At 28.6% G+C, this 27,515-nt stretch overlaps 2 protein-coding genes across 2 annotated transcripts; both read right to left on the reverse strand.

Moving 5' to 3' along the window:
• Nucleotides 1-6,441: 6,441 nt before the first annotated feature.
• Nucleotides 6,442-15,639, reverse strand: LOC106775915 (beta-glucosidase 47). The gene is made up of 12 exons (XM_014663163.2): nucleotides 15,410-15,639; nucleotides 15,259-15,325; nucleotides 15,123-15,181; nucleotides 8,749-8,824; nucleotides 8,337-8,411; nucleotides 8,175-8,262; nucleotides 7,840-8,095; nucleotides 7,642-7,757; nucleotides 7,326-7,578; nucleotides 7,133-7,235; nucleotides 6,939-7,047; nucleotides 6,442-6,872 (listed from the first exon to the last, which is right to left on the reverse strand). Exons 1-12 carry the CDS (start codon nucleotides 15,539-15,541, stop codon nucleotides 6,677-6,679), a joined length of 1,530 nt encoding a protein of 509 aa, XP_014518649.1. The 5' UTR covers nucleotides 15,542-15,639; the 3' UTR covers nucleotides 6,442-6,676.
• A 3,077-nt stretch (nucleotides 15,640-18,716) lies between these two features.
• LOC106775916 (glucose-6-phosphate/phosphate translocator 2, chloroplastic) lies at nucleotides 18,717-21,122 on the reverse strand. The gene is made up of 5 exons (XM_014663164.2): nucleotides 20,406-21,122; nucleotides 19,822-20,047; nucleotides 19,505-19,727; nucleotides 19,139-19,352; nucleotides 18,717-18,976 (listed from the first exon to the last, which is right to left on the reverse strand). Exons 1-5 carry the CDS (start codon nucleotides 20,904-20,906, stop codon nucleotides 18,965-18,967), a joined length of 1,176 nt encoding a protein of 391 aa, XP_014518650.1. The 5' UTR covers nucleotides 20,907-21,122; the 3' UTR covers nucleotides 18,717-18,964.
• Nucleotides 21,123-27,515: the final 6,393 nt, after the last annotated feature.

Raw genomic sequence — 27,515 nt, forward strand, 5'->3', positions numbered from 1 at the left:
TAGCTTTCTTTTTAACTTTTCTCTTATGTAATTTATTTACAAGTAAATTTATTAAAGAAAATGGTCTACTTTGTTACAAAAGTAAAAACATTGAGTTAATTTATCTTTAAATTTAATTTGTTATATATTAATTCAAATAAATTAAATTTAACTATTTAATTGTTATCATTCTCTTTTTACGCATGCTGTATTAGATGAAGTTCGTATAAATTGTATTAAATATATTAATTTTATTTTCCATTATATTCATATATTTTTTAAACTAGTAGGACCGCATTAGCTTTATCCAGACATATTTATGGAAGAAAAATAAAGAAAAAAATTTCTCTTTTCTATAAGCTACATGTAATTTATACCTTAAAAATTAATGAGATAAATTTTACAAACAAATTTATGCATAAACTAATTAATTTATATACTCAAGTGATTTTTTTTCTTTCTAATAAGAGTATTTTTCCTCTAAAAAAAGTAAAGATAGTATAGTAGTTAAAATTAGTGCAGTTTACAATACAGTTAATAGTTTAGTCAAGTTTATATTATAGTTTAGTACAATTTACAATTCAGTTAGTGGTCCAGTTCAATTTATATTGTAGTTTAGTACAATTTACAATTCAGTTAGTAGTTCAGTTCAGTTTATATTATAGTTTAATACAATTTAGTATAGTTTAATTCAGTTTGCCTAAACTATTTTACAGTTCAGTTCAGTTTAAACAAATTAGTTTATAGTTCAGTATAATTTGTAACAGTACAACTCCATTTGCCCACCCCTAATGATGTGCATGCAAAAGAAGAGAAAATAGATTAAAAAAAAAGAGAGCATAAACCAATTTACTCTTTTGCATAAACTAATCGGTTAGACTTGAAGATCACGCCATTAAGATCACTTAGGCGTCTCTGATCTTAAAACAGACAACACTGAGCAAGAATCCTTATAAAGAAGCCAAAGAACTCTAAAAAAATAATTTCTAGAAAAATAGTATTTTTTAAAATAATGAAACGCGTCCATAATAAAATTATTTATATTAAAACTATTTAATATAAAATAATTGAGTTTTATTATTTTTAAACCATCACCACATGTCATTTTTTTTAATATTACACTGTTTGGTAAAAAAAGTAATTTAATTTAAAATGCATGATGTAAATTATGGATGATATGAATTGAAATATAAATTTAGTTGGAATGGACGTGAATACATATGTGCAAAAATATGTTCTGATATGATACGTAACATAATTATTTTAAATATAAAATAATATTTATTGAATTTGAAAGTTTAAATAAGACATTATGATTCTACTAATGTTATATGTAGTGAAAATTGTGTGACAGACACACATATAAATCTAATTTAACATCTATGTCTTCAGAAAATATACTACTGTATTATAGTTTTAAAATAATAATTTATATATTTTAATATGTGATATAATATCAATATATGATGTTTTTATTCAAGAATATATCTTAGGCAATATAATTTTTTTATTAAATCTTTAATTGCAAAAAAGAAATTTAAATTATTGAGATGTGAAATATTATATATATATATGTGTGTGTGTGTGTGTTTTTTTTTTTTTTTAAGTATTACAATTTTCATTTATCGTGTAGACATTAAAGGTATTAGGTATTTATTTATAATTAAGACTAATTATTTCCTAATTAATGTGAAAAAGATATTGAAAAATTAGCTTAAATTGTTTATAATTATGATAGGGTTTTTTTTGTTCATTATTAATTCTTTATTATATATCAAACGAAAATACTCTTTTAAGTATTGATTATAATTTTGAAAAAATAAAACGAAAATACTCTTTAAAGTATTGTCAATGTTGCTATTTTCGAACGTATTTAAAATGTTGTAGCTATTGTGCGCCTTAACAACTAAGTGTTAGTTATCACGAAAAAAACACCTAGTTCAATCATTATCGACAGCTCATTCCCACCGCAACTGCTTCGAAATATCTGCTATTGATGCTATTGGTGCCTCAAGCTTAACTTTAGAGACATTAGATTTGGCTGATACTGAATATTCAATTCCCTCAAAGGAAATAATAAAAAGCGAAATGATATTGTTCAGAATATTATATTCGTTTTAAACTGTTTCATGCCAAGGGAGATGTCATTTTCTCTTCAACCAGATACTTTGGTTAGGTGCATTTACTGTAAAATGGAATCAAAACATGTGTATGATTACAAAAAGTAGGTATACGTAGAGAGTTGAGAGAATATACATCTCAAAATAAAAACTGTCCAATCCTTATAATTAAGTAATTCCTATAAATAATCTTGAAAATTAATTAATGTAGTAAATCAACCTATGTTGGGAATTTATTATACAGTGAATTAATTAAAAATTTTAATAAGTCCAACTTATTTAAAAATTTGAAAAACACTGGTTTAAGAACCGTTTTAACGAAAATATCAGTCAATTGATATTCTGTCTAAAATTTTTCTAACCAACTTTTCTTTGATGAAAAACCTGTCTACTTGTGCGATCATGTTATACTTTAAATTGGAATGCTGGAAAATTGAAAACATCCTGGTTGTATGTTAGAACTAATTTGTTTGGCTGAAAAATAAAGGAATGTTTTTATACACGGAAGCAGATGTTCAAAATGTGCTGGTTTGTCCTTATGATATTGACGGATAACTTGTTATAACATTTTATTAGGACGTGTTATTAATGCCTTAAGCTCGAGCCAACTTCAAAATTGTTTGTATTGTATTTTGTCAATCTCTGTCTCGGCTAGGGCCATTATGACCATCAGTTGCTTGCACGAAACTGCTAGTGATTATGGAGTTATCTTCAAACTATTTTAATCAACATCATCAATATCTTAACAGATATTTAATTTTGCATAGGAAACGTCCATGGGTCGTCAGTTAGTGTTCATCAACGATTTTAGGTTTCACTATATTCACATTGTTACTTGCATTTCTAAGACTATGTCTAGCAGTTACCAATTCTGCGACATCACCACCTATCACTCGTTAAATGTTGATGCGATCATAATGATCAGTTTCAAATAATTCTGCATCAAATTTTCAAGATTATCATAGTTATGATTCAGAACAAAACATAGTGTGACATGCTTTCTATTCTTGTAAACCTCATGTGCTTTCATCAAACTAGGTCTGGTGTGGATCTTATTCATAATATAGTAAGTGAACATTTAATACATCAAAGAAACATATCCTTTAATAATATAAAACTACTAAATAAAATATTAAAAATTGATAAAATAAAAAAAAAAGTAGTTAAAAAACATATATGATATCAATACAATTATGGTTTAAACATTTTTTTGGTCCCTAAGTTATAAGTGTATGTTCAATTTAGTTCCCGTTTTTAAAAATGTAAATCTTTGGTCCTTAAGTTATAAAAAATGTATCAAATGAGTCCTTTTTTGACTTGAAATACTGTTTTTGGTTGTTTCTTAACAACTGCTACATCTTTAGATTGTTCTCATTTGTTTCTTAATAATAACAACACTTTAGATTGCTCTTTGTACTTTTACCATGAACATCAAAAAAGGACTCATTTGATACATTTTTTATAACTTAGCAACCAAAGGTTTACATTTTTAAAAGCGGGGACTAAACTGAATATCCGCTCATAACTTAGGGACCAAAAAGAGGTTTAAACCTACAATTATTTACCATAATAACTATAATAATATAATATATACATATCAACTATGAAACATTTGAGTTTTTCAAAACAAGAACAATTTCTATATAAAACTTTTATAGAAAATTATAAAATTACTCTACCACATCCTTCCTTTCCACCTAAGGCATATCATCACTTATCTTACCATCAACTCACACCGTAAAGTAATCATCGCAAAAGAATAAGAAAACTCAAAAGAAGTGACACTTAACGTCAAACCTTTCACAAAAAGTGGTGTTCAATGACAAAACCGATGTTCAATGTTATTCTTTTTTTAAAATTGGGTGCTCAACTATATAGTTTTAGCGCTTAGCGATCTAGAGCTTAAATGCTCCCAGACTTGCTATGCAAGATGGTACTCAACGATGTCCTATCACTGCTCAGTGCCAAAACATTTGTAAAACTGAGCGTTTAGTGATACTTTCTAGCTCTCAACATCCAGGAGCTAAAATGCTCCCTACCAGTATAGCATCGCTAAGCCCTATGTCAGCTGATAACAAATACATTTTGCGGTTTCAAGTGAACTTGGGTCTCATCAATTGCTCAAATTAGTACTTCTTTCTCAGTAAGTTGGTTCAAAACAATTTTTACACATTAAAACTCATACCAAATTACTTAGTTGCTCAGATTCTAAGTGTTATGAGTCACGTAAACCCAAACAACAATCAAACACAAAATAATTATCCAAGCCATACAAATCAATTTAGGCATACACATCATTCATATTCATTAGCACACAAAACATCATATTTATCAAACTCACACACACACACACACACCAAAGTAACTAGCTTCCCTTATCTTTGATAATCGTCCAAATAGCTAAATAATGTCTTTATAACGTCTTTAAATGTACATGAAACCTTATTTGTCCCTAAGAACAACATAAAAATAATTAAGGTATGTCATTAGAGTTACTAATAAAAAAAGAATCTTATAGATGACTCTAAAGAAACATACAAGCAAGATTTTGCTCACATGCAAAGGAAGAACTAACTTGAATATAAAAAAGAGAGAGCAAACTAACTTACTCAAGTTGACAAATTGATTGATCAAGAATAGAGAGCTCGTCACAAGGATCCCTCAAGCAGTCTCCAATCTTCAAACAGATAGACAAAAGATTAGATAATCTAAAAAGAAGGAAGAGAACTTTAAGAAATTTTTTTTAGAAAGAATATATATTTTTAAATTATAAAACTTATTTATAAAAATTATATTTATACTTTAAACTTATTGTTATTAAAATAATTCAATCTTACCGTTTTAAACCTATTATTAATTCTAAAATACGATTTTTTAAACTCTTGCACAACCATCGATAATTTTTATCTATTATTGTTCTACTAACTCTATTTACAACATACTTTTCCTTGTAATTTATTATTCTCTGAAGTTTAAGTGTGGTAAATTTATGATCAATTTTGAAACAAGTCCGTAACCACTTTTTATGGATGGTCTTTCTTTTTTCTCGAAAATTTGAAGTTTGAAAACTTCATCATATTTATAAATACTTTAATTCTCATTGTCCACGTAAATTTTGAGTAATCACCAACAATCAATTTTGAAACAAGTCTGTAACCACTTTTTATGGATGGTCTTTTTTTTTCTCGAAATTTGAAGTTTGAAAACTTCATCATATTTATAAATACTTTAATTCTCATTATCCACGTAAATTTTGAGTAATCACCAACAATATATTATTATTAAAAATTTTAATAATATATTGACAACAAATAATATTTCTATAATTATTTTACAATCAATAGCTTAATTATAGCTATTAAAATATAGTTTGTTAATTCAAGAGTTGTTAATTTAATTCACGGTTTATAGGTCAATTCTAATTCATTTTTAAAAAAACCTCATAGAGGCACTAGATGAGGGAGAAAAAAAAAGTTAGAACCCTCTTAAAATGGGTTAGGATAAGGGTTGAGGTATGTTTTGGTCTCATTATAAGATTTTAATTAACTCTTAAAAACAAAACTTTAAACATGGATCAAAGGTCTCGGAACTGACATTGGGACAGGTTAGACTAATCCAAAGGTCGGGATGTGTTGATCCCGAAGATTGAAATGAATCAGTCTAATTCAAAAATTGTGATTAATAAATTTAAATAGAAAATTGAGACAAATTGATCAGAATGAAGTTCGAGACAAGTAAACCCAGATCAAAAATCGATTTGAACATAAGTTTTAATTTTCATATTGATTTTATATATCTAATAATTTATTTTAAAAAAATTAATATTTTTCCTCTTTAATAAAAAAAAACTATTTTATATGGTTTTTGTGAACATTTTAATCAAGTCCAACCATGTGGAATGAGTTAAATCGGTAGCTCTATTTAATTAAGTATTCATATTATTATATTATCATAAAGGGTTTTTAATTAGTTATATACAAAAGGAAAAAGTTGTGAATCCATATTCTTCCTTTATGAGTGCACACAAGATGTTAAATTCCAATTCAACTTATTATTTTCGAAAATACACTATTACTTTAGTATTTCTCCATGTTTCTTTATTTGAGAAGCTATTTTATTATTTTGAACAGAAAATATGTTCTGTAAGGAAACGAAAGAGCAATAGGGGAAAAAAAAGAAAATGCACACCTATGATAATACAATCCTGCAAAGAAGTTTGTTTGATCAGTTTTAAAGTAAAAAGGTTAGAAGTTAGTGATTATTATTATGTCTTGTAATGATTAACAGAGTATAAGCCATAGAAATAAAAAGCCAAATTTCTTCCACACAAAATACAATGTATAAAAGATAGAAAAGGATGCAACCAGGTGAGAATATATATTTACATAAACAGGTGGATTTCATTTTTAAAAAAGATAGACAAGTTCTCATCTTATAATTATTTTGGTGGAGTAATTGGTATATATACAGTGGACAAGATTGGAGGGCAAAAGTCTACAGAAAACAACTACAATATACACAGTCGAACTTCTTCAGGCCATATCACAATATAAAAAGAAGGAATTATATACCATTTGTCATTCTTGAGTATGTGGAGGTTTGGTGGCATGAAGAGCAATGAAGTTTTTGTACCAAGAAGCAGACATTCTTGGAGTCCTGTCCAGAGTATCATAGTCCACACGATGAAGTCCAAACCTTATTGACGATCCATGAGTCCACTCAAAGTTGTCAAGAAAAGACCACACAAAGTACCCTCTCACGTCTGCTCCTTTCCTGTTCATGCAACAAACAATTTCTTAACCAACAACACAGAAAAAAAATCTGCAAGTTTCAAAGTACCTTATTGCTGTTGCCAAGGAATCCAAGTAAGCACGCAAGTATTCCACTCTTTCCATGTCATTGATCATTTCTTTAGTGGTGAGGTTGAGGTTCTCTTTCATCCCAACTCCTATATGCAAGACAATGTATACAATTCAAAATCACTATTTCCAAAACTAGTTTTACTCAGTTATTCTCCATGTATTTGTACTCACCATTTTCAGTAATGAACATTGGTATATTGTTGTACCTCTCCTTAATGTAAGTCACAATCTTCTCCATGCCTTGTGGGTAAACATACAACCACTCAAGTGTAGTCTGCATCCATGAACTCCATATCATTAACATTATTTTCGAAATTGAAGGTGCATGATCTTCGATCTAGAAAAGCTATATATATATACACACCGGTTCTCCAATGCTAATGCCATTCATTTTAGGCGATGTTAGAGCAAAACCTTCTGTCCTTGTGGACCCGTCTCCCGGTTCACACACTGAGTGGATGCAGTCCTTTACAAAGTAACTAGTATAGTGGTTTACTCCAATGAAATCTATTGCAGGCTTCACTTTTCCCAGTTTATATGGGAGTGGTGGGAGATATTCTCCCAATATTTCACGCATTTCCCTTGGATACTCCCCTAGGATAAGTGGGTCTAAAAACCTGCATGTAAATTTGAAGAGGTCATGCATGCATCAAATCTCAAAATTTAATAAAGACATTTACCAATTCATGTAAAATGATTGAGCTCGCTCCGCAGCTTTCTTGTCTTCTGAGGAGTTGCTGATGGGTTCAAACCATTTAGTATTCATGGCAACTCCAATTCTCCCTCCTTGATTTTTCTGCCATTCAAACCTTTCTCGTAAGATTGCTCATATCTGGACATCTAACCTCTTAGAAAAATTTTGGTAACTCTTGTCTTACCTGATATTTGGTTCTGTAGAGATGAACAGCAGTGGCATGGGATAAGAGAAGGTTAGAACCTGCAATTAAAGGTTCCCTTTCTGAGTCCCCACCACAGGTGCAATTCCCAAATGAACCAGAACAACGACCAGGAGGCCATAACCCTTTTCTATAGCCACAAATAAATGCAACGTTTGGTTCATTAAATGTGATCCAGTATTTCACTCTGTCACCGAAGTTCTTGAAGCATATCTCTGCATAATACTTGAAATCCTTCCTACACAAATCAACGTGTATATTTGTGACCATATTCTTTTATTATACTTCTATTATGTGTTCATATCAGAAGCACTTACTCAATCTCAGGACTTAGCCAACCTTCGTATCTTTGCTGAAGTTCTTGAGGAATATCATAATGTGATATCGTGACAAAAGGTTCTATTCCTAAATCAAAACCAAAAAGGAAAAGTGTTAGAGATAGAAAAACTATAGAATTAATGATATAGAAAAAACCAAACCTCTTGAGAGAACTGTGTCAATTAGACTGTTATAGTAATCAATGCCAGCCCAATTCACTTTGCCGAATCTCCCCTCTGGATCAAATTTATAACGCAATAGTCAGATATAGAAAAACTAAATGCATTTTTTTATTTTTAAAAATTCAAAATTATTACAGCCTTAACTTTTCAAAATAATTAAATTAACTAATGTCTTCAGCTTTTGATGTAACATTTTATTGTATTTATAATTTATTTTCAAAGAAGTTACATCACTTCAATACTTGTATTTTCAACTGATAATAAAACCAATGTATTTACTTAAGTTCACAATCATGATATGTGAGGATGAAATTGTAGAATTAAAATTTTAAAACATTGAATAGTTTACATGAAAAGTGTAATTAATTTTTTAATTAAAATGAAAACTTACTGGGCAGAATTCTGGCCCATGATATTGAGAAGCGATAACTGTTGACTCCAATGTCCTCAATAAGATCCACATCTTCCTGTTTTTCAAGTCAAGTCCATCAAACAATTACTTGGAGACAATCCATATATTCTCTCTTTTTTTAATTATACAATTTAAAAATTAAAAATGACTTCTGACTTATTTCATTTATGGGTAAAAAATGTTTATTTTATAATTAGAAAGTCGTCTTATTTTCTAAAAACTTTCCTGGAGTTAACGATCCAAAAGTAACAGACAATTATATATATATATTATAAAAACTAAATAACTTTCGAAAATTGTATTCTGAAAGCCATTTGTTTTAAGAAAATTATATAATTTAAAAGTCATTTTTGTTTTTCAAATTAAACAATCCAAAAATAAATAAAATATAATTTTTCAAACATATGGAGGTGGAAGAACGTGTCCTGGTTGGATTGTATCACTAAAATTAAGGTAGACAAAAATAGTCATGCATCTTTAGACACATCTTTGAACAGTTAATCTTAATTTTTTTTATTAATAGTAAATAATCTACTTATGAAAGCACGCTTAGTCAAATATGTGTGACCGTGGAACTTACGACCAGAACATCCTTTTTAGTCACTAAATTAAATGTTGAATGCCTCAAACTGAACTAAATTTCTATTTTACTTCAGGACTTGTCTAATGGACTCAAGCAAACAAGGCTCAAACTATATATATAACAAAAGAAAAATCAAATTATAAGCTATATTAAAGGTTATACATTCCATATTTGCCAATTATATATTTTTTATTAAATTGAGAAAATTAATATTTTTATATATTAAGTTACTGTGTTATAACTTTTAATTAGAATTTAATAAATAAATAGGCTTCATTTAAATTAAAAATGATCATATCTACAATCTTCTAAATAATATTAAAAATATTTTATTTTTAAAATTAATGTTAATTAAAAAAAAAAAAGGTCAAAGCGGGTTGGCCGGATGTCACTGTCTTACTTTAGACTTAATTAAAGATGCATTGACAAAAAAAAAGATATCCGCTGCCACTAATGTCATATAAGATCTCATGGTCCTGTGTTTAGAATTTAATATCTACCAACATGCTTCTTTATTGGTCAAAAAAATTACAATAATTTCTTATTTTTAAACAAATTAAATTCATTACTAGTCACGCTTTATTAAAACGTTTAATGTTTATATATTAATCTTTTACATATTAATATTATTACTGTGAATATATAAAAAATTATATTGTAATAGTGAATTAAAAAGAATGAGACTTAAATTATTTTAATATTAGAAATGTTTACCATAAGTTTTTTTAACAAGTTTTATTATTTTAAAATAAATCATTTTTAGAAATTATTTTTCTTGTGACTTTTCTATGTGACTTTTCATCTCTTGTTCACCTGTTAGAATATTGAAAATTGCTTGAATGATTCTCGTGACGAGATCTTTAAGTCTAACTAATCAGTTTCTTACATAGAGTAAGTTGATTTTCTGTTCTTTTCTTTGGTCAGTTTTGTTTTCCTTATATGCTAGCTATATTTGTTTTGCATGTAAAGTTTGAGTCTTCTGTAAAACTTTCTCTTGATCAGTGGTCTTGATTGTGTTTTTGTTGTTCTTAGGAACATATAGGATTTTTTGTATGTTGGAGTTGTTTTAAGTTTTCTAGAGCAGTTTGGTTTTCGATAAGATAAGAGAAGCTAATATTTTTTATTTTATGTTAAAAAGTATGAAATATGTTTGTTAGGTTGTGAGAATGATGTTTGATTGAATATGTTATTATTTAATTTGGTTGGTAATAATTGTGTTTGATGCATGAAGTTAGATTATTGATGAATGTTGTTGTGAATGATTGTGAATTGATACTATTTTGAACTTTGAATGATGTTGTTTTAGAGTCTTAGGAGGTACAAATATGTTATAGAGTTTAGAGTAGTAAGGAGTGTTAATGAGTTGGTTTTCGTTCTAAATTGAAACTTTGGTAGGTGAATTTCTATAAGAGTGATTTTGGAGCTATAATTGATGTTTGTGAGTTGTTTTTAGATCATTTCAAACATATCTAGAACTTCAAATAACCATAAATCTGATGTTGAGTTGGTAAGTACTTAATAGGTTGAGTTTAGGTTGTTTTTGGTTTATTTTTAGGGGTTTTAATAGGTAAAAATCTAAAAGAGCAAGTCTGAGACAAAACTGAAGGTTTGAAGTTTGTTTTTGAGTCAATTGTGACTTGTTTTGATCTTTAGTTTCTTCAATTTTGGTTTATAATCTGTAGAAATTGTTTTAGGTGTTTTTGAGTGGTTAAGTTGATTTAGTGCATCTTGTTCGTGACCAAATGAGCAAAGAGGTACTCAACTTCATCAGCAAATATCTTTTTTGCATTAATCCTAGTGTCAAGGAAGTTCGTTTGACCATTTGGATAGGTTCAAAGTGCACATAAATCAGTACAACAAGTTGTTGTCATATACTATGATGTTAGGCGGTCCTGTGTGACGCTCAATGTTGTCAAACTCGAGAGCCCCTATGGTCGATGATGTTGAGAGCCACTTTGGGGCACTGAGTGACACAAAGTTAGTGAGCTCTTTGACTCTTGGGCATTGAGTGATCTATTTGGACGTTGAGAGCCAAGGTTATAGCGTTGGGCGCCCTGTTAATAGTTTGGACTTTCACTTACTTTTATTTTTTATGGATGGGAGATATATTGATACTTTAAGATTTGTTTGATGATATATATCAAATATTATGATGGTTTATGGATGAGGTTATGTATGTATTGAAGTATAGTTTGGAAAGAGTTTCTAAGATGAAATTCTTGATGGTTGTTTCAAGTAGAATAATGTATTTATGTAAGGACTTGGCCTTGAAAGTTATCATGACGCTTTAATAATCACTTCATCTCAGATAGAGAAAGAGATTATGTGATGAGAAGTAGTAAGATGTCCTAGTCTATAGTCTGATGTTCTTTGTTCATAGGTCGTTAACTGACTAATCTTGTGTGGTAGCTTGGGGAAGGGTGAGTTGTTCCACTACCACGAGTGTACAACTTGCCATAGTTTGACATCAATACATATATTCGGATTGGTTAAGTCTAGAATTCATATGTATGTCTAGGTTTGATCTGGTTTAGAAAAGAATTATGTTATATGATGTTTTATAATTGCATGATTTGAATCTTTTATAATATTAATTTATCATTCTTGTATTATTATTTATTTGTACTTGTTGTATGATTTGAAATGATCACCTAATGAGTGTTAACCGAAGGAGATAAATTTTTTTCTGGAGAAAACTCTATGAGATGATGATGCATATGCTTAGTTATTTAGTATAGTTAAATGTTATTTTTTGAATTATAATTCTAAAGATTTTATGTAAATAAGTAAATAGTTTTTATGAAAGCTATTTATATAAATATTGACTTATATAGTTATATTTTAGATAATTCTACGTACATTTTTTATATACTTTTTATATGATTAAATTTTTTATTTTATTGAATGTGTGATGTTTCTTAATAGTATTTAAATTATTGCAATGAGATGTTACAAATACAAAATAATATATTTATTATAAAAAATTTATTATTATTTTTAATTTGATTTATGATTAATGAATTGAGATTTAGTTTACAATCTATTATGTCTCCTATTTTTTTTTTCGGGTTTAAATTTGTTTTTTTATTCATTCGTAATAATGAAATGTTTTATTTTCAATTATTATTTCGAATATGTTATAAAAGCTCTATGAATAGTTTATTCACTCTTTTTTATATAAAAATAAATAAACTATCTGTTTTATAATTATTATTTTATCAAATAATCTCATAAAAGAATACATTAATTTAGTAAGTGAAAAGGATTAAGAAAAAAAAAATTAGTTAGTTTAATTAAGGATAGTCTGAAAAGCTATGTGACTTGTTGATAAATTTAATATTACAGTCAAATAAATGAATTTCTAAATTTGTATGAAATAGTTCAAAGGTCCGTAGATAGATAAAGAATTAGACATAGTAAATTTTAAAAATGTTTTGGTAAGAAAACTTAAATATACTTCTCACCAAATAAAAATTAAAATATTAATAAACACATGAGTTTACATACTAAAATAATTAATAAATAATAATTAATTAGGATATGATTCAAATATAAAGACATTTTAATTCATTGAATTAGACGCATTCACAGAATTAAAATTTTACAGATTAATTCCTAAACACTGACTAGCTAATCCAGTTAAATAATAAATATACTCGAATTCACACTCATATTTATTCAAATATTTATTAAATAATTTTCTTATAAAAGTTTAAAATAAGAAATGTAATAATATTAACATTTAAGCATCAAAAGACGTATATTTTCCTATTTTTAATGTCAAATAAAAAATTATAATCATATAAAAGTTAGAATAAAGTATCAAATAACTTAACTATATTTTAATCATTTTAAATATAAACAAAAATGAAATATATATATATATATATATATATATATATATATGATATACTTTAAATTTAATATTATTTTAGAGTTTGTTCAATAACTTAATATGAATAGTAAATTCATAAAAAGCATTGTACATTAAACAATAGTAATTAAATTGATTTGAGATGTTAATAAGGAAAGATTATGACACCAACACATATTCATAGTCTTGAAATATGAAATATTATATATGAAAGAAAATGACATCTTATCTTAAATATGAATCTCAACCATTCCTCTATATTTTTTCTTTTCTAATATTAAAGTGAACTTATCCATAAAGTGTCATATAGGTCTAGCTCAACCTTCATTTTCTACTGATTATAATTTATTTTATGCTCAAACTAATTTAATATAAAATCATTGGGTCAATTGTTAAATAAATAAATAAAGATAATTTAGATACAACCAATGAAAATTCATTTTAGAATTTATTTCTTATAAAACTAACTTTATTACTACATATAAATCATGAACCTACCCCAATTCATTCGATTCAATGTACTAAATAAATCAAACTAATTAAATTTGAACAGTGTCTTTTACCATCCAACCTAATTTTATTGGATCACGAATAAAATATAAATACAATCAAATTCAGTAAAAATTACAAAAAAATAATTGTTTTCCCCTTTCAGCGGTTTGTTATTTGTTAATAGGTATTTAGTTAATTTCATAAATAGATAAAGTACAAAAAAAAAAAAGTTGTTGAATTGAACAATTACCAAATTTGTTTAATCAAGGAGTGACGTGAAAATGATTGAAAAGACTTAGCTCTATTTTTTAAGGCTCCCACAACACTCCAAGTTGGCATTTGTAGTGAGTGTATTTATACTAATGTAAATATTGATATATTTTTCAAAATTAAAATAATTATTTATAATAACAAAATATTCATAAAATAAATAAAATTATTTACAATAAAATTGTAATAAATATATATACACACTTTTATAATTAAATTAAAATTTATTATTTTTTTTATAAAAAACGCACATGCGCATATGTTTTTACATATAACCTACTCCTAAAAATAATTTATAAAAAATTCGATTCATCGTAATTATGATTAATTCTTTTTATAGTTTTTTTTTAATTTACATTTACTTAAAATAATGTTATAAATATTTTATGGTCAATAGAGTTTACTGTATTAGTTTTAATTATTTTTTTTTGTATTTCTTTCTTTCCACAAAAATTTCCTAACATCATTCCTTCTGCAGAAAGATATTTATTTCAACAAGAGCTTAATTTCAAATTTAACATTTAATTTCTATTTTTTATCACTCCTTCATCTATTATTATTTAAAAAAAAATTATGATTAAAAATAAGATGTCCAATTTATTTTATACTAAAAAAAAGTAACATGAAAAGCGATAGATAATATAACCATATCTATACGTATGTATAAATATAAAATAAATGTTACATAAACAAAATCATGTTATATATATTTATATTATTTCAATAAGTTTGACTTTTTGAAATTGGAATAATTAAATAAATATTTAGTTTGATTATATTTTTTCCCCGTATACTTTTAAAAATTGTAGTTTTTTTTTTTGGTATTTAGTCTCGTAATTTTTAGTTAAATTTGTAATTTGAAAAATATAAGTATCAAAATTAAAATTAAATCATGAAAGACCCCTAGCTATTATTATTTTTTACATATATAATGAAGAGACGTGAAAGTTTGTTTTCTCAGTTGGTCATCAAAAAAGTGTGAGATAGACTGAGGTAGACTTGGATGTATTTATTTAAATAAAAAAGAAGAAGATATTTTTAGGAAATTTGGTTTGTTAGAATGTTGAAATAATAAAAATAATAATTATTTGTGTTAGAGAAGGAAGGGAAATAGAAGTAATAACACGGTGGTACCTTATAACGATGGTAATGATCATCAGCAACATCGCCGTTACTTCCATCAGTTATAGTTCCTGAAATGTAGAAGCATATAAATAGTTTCCCAATAAAGAGTGTTTTATTTTAGAAAATAGAGAGTAAGAATGTGAACCTGGCTTGTGAGTGAAAACATCCCAGTTATTTAGCCCCTTTCCATCAGTCAAGTAAGCTCCCTCAATCTGCAAAATCATTGAATGATTCAGTAGAGAAAAGAAGACGAAAAGGCAGAGAAATACAGTAATAGTATTGTGGAGAGAAAGAACCTGATACGAAGAAGATGCAGTTCCGAAAAGAAAGTTTGCTGGAAATGGAGATGAAGGGGATACAAAATCAGCAGCAGCAACCCATCCCAAGAGAATGGTGAGAGAGAAGCTTAGTGCAAAGAGTGATTCCATCTTGTGTGTGTTTCAGGGAATGTGGACTAACAAATACTTAATTGCAAACAAACAAAAACAACCCATACCGACCATAATGGCTGCTGGATATTTTCTAAAGGACTATATTTTCTGCTCTCCTCTAATCACCTCATTTCATTTTATAACAAAAATTTTAAATTAGACCGCCGTCCACGGAAACTTAGGGGTCATAATAATTTAGAAATAATGACATTTAATTATTTTATTATAAAAGATTTTAATACATATTATTTTATTATAAATTAATTTTATTATTTTAAATAAAATATGTCAAATTTTTTAAAAATTATCTTTTTAGAGTTTTTCTTTTTTTAAGAGTTTTCTTTTTCTTTGTTCGGATTAAAAAATCGAGATTTTATAATTGATTTTTGTGATAAGTTTTTTAATTTAGATTGATAAGTTTTTATTTTTAATTTTTTATTTTTAATCTTTTATATTATTTGTTACTTTTATATTATTTTGTATATATGAGTCTTCTTTTACTTGCATTTATATTTTTAGTCATCAATATGAGTCTTTCACGGTATGTTCAAATTATTCTTGTAATATTTCTATGTGTAACTAGAATATCTTGCAAGTTGGAAGGAGTTTCGTTAGTATAGGTCTTATGAGCTATCTAGTCAAGTAAGGGAAGCTAGTCTTAATCTAGGTGGTGTAAGTTTTATCAATTGGATGTTTTGTATGTTGTTGCTTTATCACATATTGAGAATGAAATTTAGTTGTTTATGATAAATATGATTTGATGTGTATGGCTGGTTTGATTTGTATGATTTGGATTATTATTCATGTTTAAGTGTTTTGATTGACTTTATGTTGATTGAGGGAATTAAAATCTAAGCGATTGAACAAATTGATACGTGTTCTAACATTTTAAAACTTACCAAAGCACTAAGAATGGAGTATCAAATTGATCAATTGAACATGTCTCATTTTCCCAAATCATTGAATTTCATATGTTGATATCTAACATAACGATAACTCGTGACAGGCTATCGCTGAGCACTAGTTTATACCGTTGAGCGTCATGTTTTGTGCATGCTTTAGCTTTGAGCGACACAAGGCATCGTTGAGCGTCATCTTTATACTACAAGTCTAAAGCATTATAGCTTTAGGGTGCTGAATTATGTTGAGCATGACCTTTTGTGAGAAGAATGACATTGAATGTTGGTACTGTTGTTGAGTGCCACCTTTGAGTGTTAGTTAGTTTGTTGGATTTGTTTTCTTCTTTGACTGTTTGAAATAGATCTGTGATGAAACTGATATATGTTTATGTTTATAATTTTGTTTATTAGTAATTAAGGTGATAATATGGTTGTGGACATGTATGATGATTGTGCTGAAGGAATTTCAAGGAGAATTCTTTATGGTGATGACTTCAATGTATGTATATGAGATTCAGTAAGAAGGTATTCTAAGTTCTAATAATCATTCACACTCATGAAGAATATAATCAATTATGTGATGAAAGTCGCAGGAGATCCTATAGTCACTAGATTTGTTTGGTCCAATGCACGAAATATATTAACCTTATTAGTAGTATGATGATAACTCCTTTGTTTATGGCTCTAGAGAGCATAAATACTATTACATTAAACACCTCCAATGAGTTCCAATGTTAAAGATATATATCGAGATAATTGAGTTTAGAATCATTTGTTTTATATGCATATACGTCCTTTATATTTTATCTATGTTAGTTTGTATATATAATATGATTTATTGGTTTTAATTAACTCTTTTTTATATTAGCTTACCTTTTTTGTATGTTTGGTATTTTTCGTGTTTGTTTGTTTTTTTTTTGCTATAATTATTTTATTAATAATGAACAGACGAAAAAATAATGTTGATGCACTTCTAGTAACAATGTTATAAAGTAATTTTTTTTGACTTCCGGTAATTATCTTATGTTTTATAATATATTTTATTTTATTGATATTTTATTTTATTAATTGTAAGTTACTAAAATGAAATATTACATTATTTATTTTAAATATTTTCAAAATACATCTTAGTTTTGATTCTATGCAAACGTTGATAAATCTTATTTATAAAGCAGTATCTCAATTATTTTATTAATGCTTATATCCATATTCTATTATTTCTGTTATTATTAATTTGAGTGTCACAATCTTACATAAAATAGTTACTCGATTATCTTAAATTTTATATTTATATTTTATCATTTTTCTTATTCTTATTTATTTAAGATTTAAAAAAATTTAAGTAATTTTTTCTTATTTTTTAATTAAATTTCTATATAAACGAGCCTTTCAAAGTTTTATATTTTTTGCATATAACTTTTTCACATATTTGATATGTATACCCTCATTTTTTTATTTGATATAAAAAGTTTTACATGAAAATAAATAAACTTTTAAAATTTTCTTTATATTAAAATTTCAGTTAGAAATTCTTTTGTGATTCCAGGATCAACTTTGATATTCCCTCGATTTTACATATTGATAGTAGTTTCACGTTTAGTTGTTCAGAACTTTTTTCGCTTTGTGATAATTTAGGATTGATGAACTGTTGGTTTTAGGAATGACTTTTCTATATTTTCACAAAAGTATTTTTTGAAACAAAAAGAAAATTTAATTTTTTCTAGTTAAAAAGAAGTTGAAAGTAATATATTATTTTTATTGAATTATTTAATATGATGATAGTAATATTTTTTATTAAACAAACAAAATTTAAAGGTTATAATTGTTTAAAAAAATTTAATTAAACTTTTAGTCCCGTAAGATAAGATGTTTTTTTATTTTACTTTCTAATTTACTTTTGTTTGTATTTATCTCATTGTTAGTTTTATTTAGTCCTCTCTTTAGCTTTATCTTTTAAAACTAGTAATAATGACAGCATTATCTTGATGTCACGATGATATAATCAAATGTGCAATGTCAACAAAATTATCAAATCAATAATGATGATATTATTGAATGTGTGACATTAATCTACGATATCATTAAAGATTAAAAAAAATTATTGTTGTATATTAAAGTAAAAATTAATTCTTTATTGTATATTAGAAGATGAATGGAAAATTAATTTATATAGAAAAATTTAGTTAAAAAATAAAATAAGTAAATAGTTTGGGTTTAAATATTAATTTTTGGTAATATTAGAGAAATTAATTATAAATAAATACTTAAGTTGAACAGCGAAAGTTGGGAGACGCAACAAATATAAATCTACGTGATTTTACAATGATCTTTTGAAGAAGTTTTCATATAAGCATTCCATCTTCTAAATCTGATTTACATAAAACATTATTACAAATGCTACAGTTATGACCCCAAAAAGAAAGCAACTTAATTCCTACTGACAACAAAGCATGATAACTAATAATCACATTATCTTCATCATTGTTCCCTAGTGTTGCATGATAGCTTCAAAATTTCAGCCTCACTGTTTGGCCTGTTCATGGAATTAACAGAAACCTGTCAGTTTCTTTCATAGAATAGACAGCAAAAACAAACAAACAAACAACAATAATATGAGCAGACGGAGCAAGTTGGCCATCAGATTCTGAGAGTGAAAAAAAGACAAACTCAGTTTAAAAGGAGAGGATTAATGCACCTGTGAATAGAGGAAGGTGCCAAGAATTGCAATGGCAGCACCAAGAGCATTGATGGGCTGAACAGGGGTGTGAAATATAAGAATAGAAGAGACGATGACCGAAATCCTTTTCATTGTGTTTCCAATGCTGAATGTTAAGGGAGAAATCTGATCGAGAGACATATAAGAAACTTGATTGTACAAGTGATAGAAGACACTCTGAGCAGCTACCCACCTGCAAACATAAAAATTCACCATTTTAAAACATTTTCTAAAGAATTAAAGGCAGAACAATAAGAAAGACATCTTGTTGAACTGATCAAAAGAACTTAACAGTTAAAAACTTCAAATACAACACCTTCTATTGAAGATTGTAGATGTACTTACCATACAAAATTTGGACCAATCTGAGACACAGCTGATTGCCAGCCTGCAGCCCAAACCTTGGGGCCTTCAACAGCAATGGCAAAAGGTGTGAGGATCAACAGAGACATTATGGAAAGACAGGCATAGTAGTTCATTCCACTAACAGACATCCCCTTCATTCCTTTCTTTGAGAATATATTCCTGAAGACAAATGCCAAATTGGATATCATAGCCCCCATGAAGCCTGAAACAATCAAATCTTTTAGTTAGAGTGTTGAACTAACAAAGATTCTACATATGAGAAAGTCAAAAACTTGTTCTTCAGTAAGTAATCATACCAATCGTGTTGAAATTGAGTTCAGTTACAGCAGCTAGTGCACAACCGCCAATGATTGGCACCAGTGACAGATAGACCGGCATTGGGAATGCTTCCCCAAGCAAGAACCTTGACACCAAGACACTGAAAGCAGGCTCTCCACTCTTGATGATGTGAGTGAAAGAGACAGCAACCTTGGACATGCTCACAGTTGCAGCAACATGCCCAATTGTGTGTGCCACCGCAACCTGCACCAAAAAAAAATGCAATTGAGTAATACTATATCAACCTTTCAAAGTCACTCGCATGGTCACACCATTTGATCACAGAGAATGAATTAGTTTCGCATCTCTGAGTCAACATTTTACCTTTCCAAATTTAGGTGTCATGCGATTAAGGTTTTCAAAAACTGTCGACAAATTATTATATGGTCCAGATTCGTTATGTGTCTATGATATTCTCCAATTTTCATATGGTATATATAAAGGTTTTCAATTTACCATGAAACTTTTACAGAAATAGATAGCCAATCACATCATGAGTATTTCTGTGAAAACGACAAAAATGCAAAAAAAATAGAAAGAAATAAAAAAGGATTATTCTTACAGGAAACAAGGCCTTCCAGAAATCGAAGTTAACTTTTGGGACTTCAGCAACTCTGGTGGCCCAGGAGATTAACATCATGAGGGAGCCGGCAGCGAGGGAGAGAGTGGAGGTGAGCCAGGGGTAAGGAAAAGCATTCAAAACCTTCTTATTGTAGATGTTGAACACCACATTCAAAGCCCACCAGGTGGCAAAATACACCCCAATCTTCGCCCTCTGAGCAGCATCTTCACCCGGCAGCTCAATGTTAATCTCTATGGGGCGTGACCTGTCAGCCTCATAGGCCTGGCATTCCGTCACCCTCTTTCTCTTCACCAATGCCAAGCTCTCTGTGGATGAAAGGTAGAGCGGTTTCTGGGAGCACAACCGAGAGGGATTTGTGCTTTGTTCAACGTTGTTAATGGTTGGTAATGTGAGAAGTTGAGGCCTTGCCAGGGGAAGTTTTCTGGTTGAGAAAGAAGAACAAGTGAGCGATGACGCTGAGCATTTCGTTAAAGAGATCATGATGGCTGCTGCTTGAGTTTTCTGAACGTGGGAAAAAAGAGAGAGGTTGGTACTATAAAATGATGTGTACTAGGTGGTTGATGTGCTGGGTTGAACCTTGGGATATCAGAGTTAACAATGGTGAAGTGATTACGAGTGTTGCAAGGAAGGGAGAGGGGTTGGTGAGAAGATGGCAGAGTTCGAAACAGGGTTTTCTGTAAGGAAGAGGCGTTAGAATTGGACATTTATAGAGAATAGGGATGCCATACTCTGTATTAAGTTAACAACTAACGGCGTAGATTTTAACTGAAAAAATATGTATATAATATCTTACAGAGAATTTTCTTTCTAGTTCCAAGATTTTTCAATATCGTCTTCTCTATCATAACTAGTTGGTTTTTACTTTTTCTTTTATCTTTATTTTAAAATTAAATAAATTTAGTTTTTGCATTGTTATTTTTTACTTAGATTTGAGATATGAAATAATTTAAAATCTTTAGATATAATAAATTTAGTTTGCGCATAAGATGTAAGATAAGAGTTTGATGACGAGAAATTTGGAGTTTTTATTTTATATATATATATTTAGATTTAATGTAACTAGGTAGTTGAGTTTTATTATATTATTTTCTGATATTTTGAATCATTTAGACAGTCAAACTTTTTCTCGTGATATTTGAGATAATTTTATATTGTTTATAAAATATAGTCAACCATTTTTCGTTATTTACGTTAGACTTAAAACAAAAATTCTTGTTAACACAATAAGAGAGACATAGTCTTTTATTATCAATAGATAAGTAAGAGATATATTTGATGTATAATAAAAAGATATATCATATTCTATGGGAGAAAAGTAATAGATATATTTGATGTATTATAAGAGATATATTTGATGAGCTAAAATAACAAACAAATGAATAAATAGATAAAACTTTGGATTATAGGAGAGATTGCCGGTTATGGAATCATAAATCTCTTTGATCACGAGATAAATTAAATAAATAAATAAAACGAAATCAAAGGAAAAAATACACCAAAATAACGTGTTGAGATTTTGTTAGAGAATTTTTGTAAAAACTTATTTCGGTAACTTCGATTTTTGTTTTTTCTGAAAATTAATAATTTTAGTGGATTCAACATTATATGTATATCTCTAGGGTTTTAAATTGCATTAACTAAAGCTAATAATTTTTAATAAATTTCAGTTAAATAATTAAAATTGTGTTTTTAGCATTGAGTCCACTAATCACGTGTTTTTCTCAGTCAACAATTATTTTGAAACGGTAGAGCTTCCAACACGACAGCCACTGCAGTACAAATTAAATTAAATCTGAGGGTTGCAAAGAAAGAAACAGAACTTCACACTAACTAACTTTTAGGAATAGGATCAACATAATTTTTGTTTTTTGTAATTAATTAGAATGTAAAATATTTATAATTAAAAATATAAAGAGATGTGAAATTTGTTAGAATGTAAAAGATGTGATGATGGTTGATGATATATTTTAAAAAACATGCATGATGCATATGGTGGAGCCTACAAGTGTGGTCTTTTCCAGCATGATTAAAGCAAGTACAACAATAATTCTGCTTAACCTTTAGCTTCTGGTGATCGTGAACCGCTAATTCCTGGAAGTCTCTGCATAAACGACAACCCTCACAAGTTCAACGACTGAGGTCTGAGAAGAAAAATCTTAAAAATCTGAAGGAGAAAGACAGACACTCCTCCGTGGTTGTGTTTGTTTGGCGACATGATGACGCTGATTACCAATGTTTTGCTCGCTGCAAATAATCTGTAGTTTGATTTTTGAATTCATTATTGACGGCTGGTATGAATCTTAAACAAGTTTGGTGTGGTCCAATTAATGAAAGGAACAAGGTTTGGTGTCTGTATTGTAATCACAGCTCTTGCATTTTGGAATCAAGCTGGAAGGGCAAGTTGAGTTTGTGTTTGCAAATTCAATTCTGACCGTTCAGAGCAACCAGAGGCCACGGAATCAGTACGGTGGTCTACCAACGGAGTGAAGACCAAATAAAAAAAAAAAAAAGTGATGAAGAAAAAAGAGTGCCATAAAATGTCTTCTTAAATATATTTTTAGTCTTCCACTAACATGCTGAATTTTGTTCTTCTCTTAAATTTTAAATTAATTTTATTTCTAAACTTTATTAATAAAAGATGTAGTTTTTCTAATTAAACAGTATTAAAATTTGACTGATGTGTCAAATTGGATAGTAGTTATGTTACATGAATGAATGTGGAGATATCTTCTTCGTTTTCTTTTTCCTCTCCATTCCAAGATGATCTCATTTTCTTTCTCACAATCAATCCCTCCCTCCTTCCACCACACCTTCCAATATAATCTCTATCACTTCCAATGGAATTGAATTTAATATAAAAAAAATACATAAACTCGACCAATCCAATATTGTTTTTATGGATTGAATGATAATTTTATCCAAATGCCACCCAATGTAATATTTAACACCCTTACATTTGTACATATGTAAAAAAATATTGATGAAACAAATTATGAGACGTAACATCCTTAAAATTTCATTAAATGTATATATGTTTAACTTCTAAAATACATATGTGATCTAACATACATATGTGATTCAAGTGTGTCATTTAAGATCATTACAAACTCAATACACTAATAGTAAAACTTGTCAAAAGATGGAGTTTTTCTAAATACATTCATCTCAAAAATCTAGAAACACTTTTAATTAGCCTAATACTGAATAGTCTTTAAGACCCTACCTAGCTTAAAAGTTACCAGCCTCATACGTAGTTATGGTCACATATTAAATATTAAGGATTAACAAATGTATCAAATTATGAAAAATCAAAATATTATTTACTGTGATTATTTATTGATTAAGGCTAATAATGTTTTTAAATAATGAAAAGTATTGATTTTATCACGGTTAATTTTTTATGTATAAATTCAATGTAAAAACAATACAATATATGAGAAGTAGAGTCATTTTTCCTAGAATTGTAATTTAGGAGTCAAATGCTATAATTATGGAAAGGTCTGACCATTTCGAAAAGTATTGTTAGTCTAAGAGAAAGAATGAGACAAACATCCTTTGTAAGGAAGGTAATGAAGAAAAGGAGATATTGATGATGTCGAGGAGCTCAGATGTCGATCTAAGTCCAAGTTGCTCTAACAATTCGGTTTGAAATCTTGATATAGGAGCAAGTAATCACATGTGCGAGAATGAGAGTATCATTTGGAGATGAATCCAAGGTGACGATAAAAGGCTGAGGTCCAATCTGGTACTTGCAAAAGAATGATAGAGTTGGATAAATCAGAAATGTGTACTGAGTACCCAATCTCAAGAGCAATATGTTGAGCATGAGACAACTGATGGAAAAAGGGAAACTCGGTTCTCATTAAAGATTGGGTACCAGATTTAAAAGATAAGTTTGTCGCTTGAGTTGAAGATAGTACAAATCAGGTGCTTGAAGCTTGACATAAAGAATGAGACCACGATGTGGCATTTTCGTTTTGGCCATTTGTATTTTAAGTGATATAAAGCTTGGCTTGCAGTGAAGGGATACAAGTAGGAGAGAGGAATTGACTAGGACGAGGATCGAAACAATTTAGTTCTTGATCTCCTTAGCAACCCAACACAAATGGACAATTCTGCAAATAATAGGAAGTCAACATTTCTCAATGGGTTACTTGAAGAAGAATTATATATTGAACAACCACTTAGCTACATGCAAAGAGAAGAAGAAAAGAAAGCGTTGAGATTAAAGAAGGCACTTTACGACAAGTCCCCTGAGCACAAAATGAAAGAATTGATACTTATTTCAAAAAGAGTGGGTATGAACAATGTTCATATGAACAAGCTCTCTATATAAAAAAGAATAGAGGGGATATAATGATTGTTTCCTTGTATGTTGATGATCTAATATTCAAGCGAAGCAAAGTCAATCAGGTTGAAGAATTCAAAGAGGTGATGAATAAGGAGTTCGAGATGATTGATTTGGGTCTTCTAAAGTACTTTCTTGGTCTAGAGGTCGTTAAAGGAAAGGAAGGCATCTTCATGTCCCTAGAAAGGTATGTCGATGATATTTTGAAGAAATTCAAAATGAAAATAAACGCAACCCGATTTCCACCCCAATGAAACCCAGTACAAAATTGTCTAAGTATGGAAATGAAGATCGATTTGAGTGGGCAAAGACCGAAGTCTAATTGAAAGTTTAAGGTATCTGACAAATACAAGAACATATTTGATGTTAAGTGTCAGGATAGCAAATCGGTACATGGAATCTCACCGGAATGCTCTGAAATACGAAGGTATGTGAAGGGAATAATGTCACTCAATCTATTATATACCAAGTTAGATGATTATCAACTTATTAGCTACTCAAACAATAACTGGTGTGAAGATGTTGATGATTGGAAGTACACAACGGGATACATTATTTTTCATGGAAAAGATGACATTCATCTTGCTTTCGAAAAAACAACCTATTATAAAGTTGTCAACCTGAGAAACCAAATATGCTGTAGCATCTTCAAGTGTATGTGATGTTGTTTGGTTCAAGAATCTTCCAAGCATGTAAGAGGTTAAGTAAGAGAAAGAGACTTTGATCCAAGTTGATACCATGTCAGCCATTAAATTAACCAAGAATCCAACTAATCATGAGATGTGGAATTAGAATACGTGGAAAGCTTAATGCAAACGGTTGAGATGTTCAAGAAGTCCTTACCTTTTGTGTTGTTAAATAATTATAGGAAATTAATTAGAGTGAAGAATGAAAGAATTTAAATTTATAGAAAAGTTTTATTAGTTAAATTTAAGAGTTATTAAGATTTTTTTATGAGAACTAACATTTTAATATTTTAGAAGACTAAAAGTTCAGAAGCTTAATTAATTATGTTTTGGGTATTAATAATCATTATTTTTATAATAATTAGAAACCTTATGGTTTGGAGATGAAAAATCAAATGTTTATGTTGTAATATGCCGTTGGCATAAAATACACAACGAAGTAAATCAATTTATACTTTACCATCCTCTTCTGTTCTAATATTAGAAAAAACGATGCTTTCATGGGTCAAAATTGTGTGGAAATTTTGGTTCGGCGCGGTTTTTGCAGTGTATCACAGTGCCAATATCAATTATGCACTTATTAGATGCATAACGATCGCTGATAAGATGATAAATACTTAACTCGTTACATGTACTCTCACTGCCCAAAATGACATTCCACCAACCCCACTGCAAAGTCTTTCTGAGCTTACGATGCACTACACATGTTTGAGGAATGGTAAATTCGGTTTCAGGAATATGATTTTATGCTATTTCTGCTTCGTGATTTGGCAAGTATATGACAAAGTTTTATTTAAGCCTTTCACGAATTGGTTCAGTGTCATATATGGTGTAGTTGGAATCAGATCCATAATTAACTCTCGCTTAAAGTTTTGGTGTACCAATCCCATTTACAGAAGATTTGACAATACAAAATATTAACAATCTTATCATAACTATCTGATTCATCCATCAATAAAAGAAATCTTATATCATTTCTTTCATCACTTCCTTTATAGATTATGAAACAATGGACACTCTGTATCCTTTTTACCTCTCTTTACTGAAAGAATAAAATGTAGTAATGTAGATATTTTGATGTGAAATTTTTATGTCAGTAGCAAACTAGCAATTCTCTAAAGTACATTCTGAAAGTTTCTTTTTTCAAATATATGCTGAGAAAATACATTTTCAGTGTGCTTATTCACTCAGAATGAGCATTTTAGGCTTGCAACCTCTGTAAATATTAGTCATTATTTACAACAATAAATATTTTATATCAACATGATAACAAAAACTAGGATAGAAGAAAATACTAATATCAGACAGCCTACAAATATTACTGATTTCCTAACCATTTTCTTTCTGTTACTCTCACTTTTTGTCATATATATGCAGGGATTGCATTGTTGAGAAAATGCCAGAATAGGTAAGGAAGAACCTTGGGAAGTAACTGTGTTGTGGCGCATTTAATCACACACTTCACTAAACTTCTAGTAATTTTATTTTAACATTTGGGACACAAGAGGAGTCAAGAAACGTAACTACGCTTTGGCTTTCCATATCATAAATAACAAAATCGTTTTATTCATATAGCACTACATCAATGTGTGGTGTACGGATGAAAATTAACATAAAAGAATGCCGTTTCTTCCACTCACGCGTGAAGCTTTTGCCAACCACAAACCTTGATGGTCCCATTGTTTGATCATTATAGCACTTTTTATTTATAAATGGATAATGATACTTAAATAACATTTTTTTTATAACATTTCAACATTGAGTATGTATCAACATGTGATTGGAAACACATATTGACACGTAATCAATGTTTATGTTGTAAAAAAAAGTTGTCTAAATATCATTATCCTAAATAAATAGATCCAAATTTTACCTCTAATAACTTCTATTTCATCCGTTTAAGAAATCTGGTTTCTGTGACAGAAATTTTGAATGTGAATGATATTAATGAATTTATAGACATTTCACTAACCGAAAGGAAAGACAACAATTTCTAAAGTCAAAAAGTTCACTCCATTTATTTGTATTCATATTCCATGGAATAGCGTTAGGTAT

This window comes from Vigna radiata, chromosome 10, assembly GCF_000741045.1.
Source record: "Vigna radiata var. radiata cultivar VC1973A chromosome 10, Vradiata_ver6, whole genome shotgun sequence".
NCBI classification, from domain to species: domain Eukaryota; kingdom Viridiplantae; phylum Streptophyta; class Magnoliopsida; order Fabales; family Fabaceae; genus Vigna; species Vigna radiata.

Coding starts and splice junctions, on each gene's coding strand:
- LOC106775915 (XM_014663163.2), bottom strand. CDS start 15,541: ATGGAATCACTCTTTGCACTAAGCTTCTCTCTCACCATTCTCTTGGGA. Junction 8,263..8,336: donor TGACACAGTTCTCTCAAGAG/GTTTGGTTTTTT, acceptor GTTTTGATTTAG/GAATAGAACCTTTTGTCACG. Junction 7,048..7,132: donor AATGTTCATTACTGAAAATG/GTGAGTACAAAT, acceptor TCTTGCATATAG/GAGTTGGGATGAAAGAGAAC.
- LOC106775916 (XM_014663164.2), bottom strand. CDS start 20,906: ATGATCTCTTTAACGAAATGCTCAGCGTCATCGCTCACTTGTTCTTCT. Junction 20,048..20,405: donor TCTGGAAGGCCTTGTTTCCT/GTAAGAATAATC, acceptor TTTTTGGTGCAG/GTTGCGGTGGCACACACAAT. Junction 19,728..19,821: donor ACTCAATTTCAACACGATTG/GTATGATTACTT, acceptor TGATTGTTTCAG/GCTTCATGGGGGCTATGATA.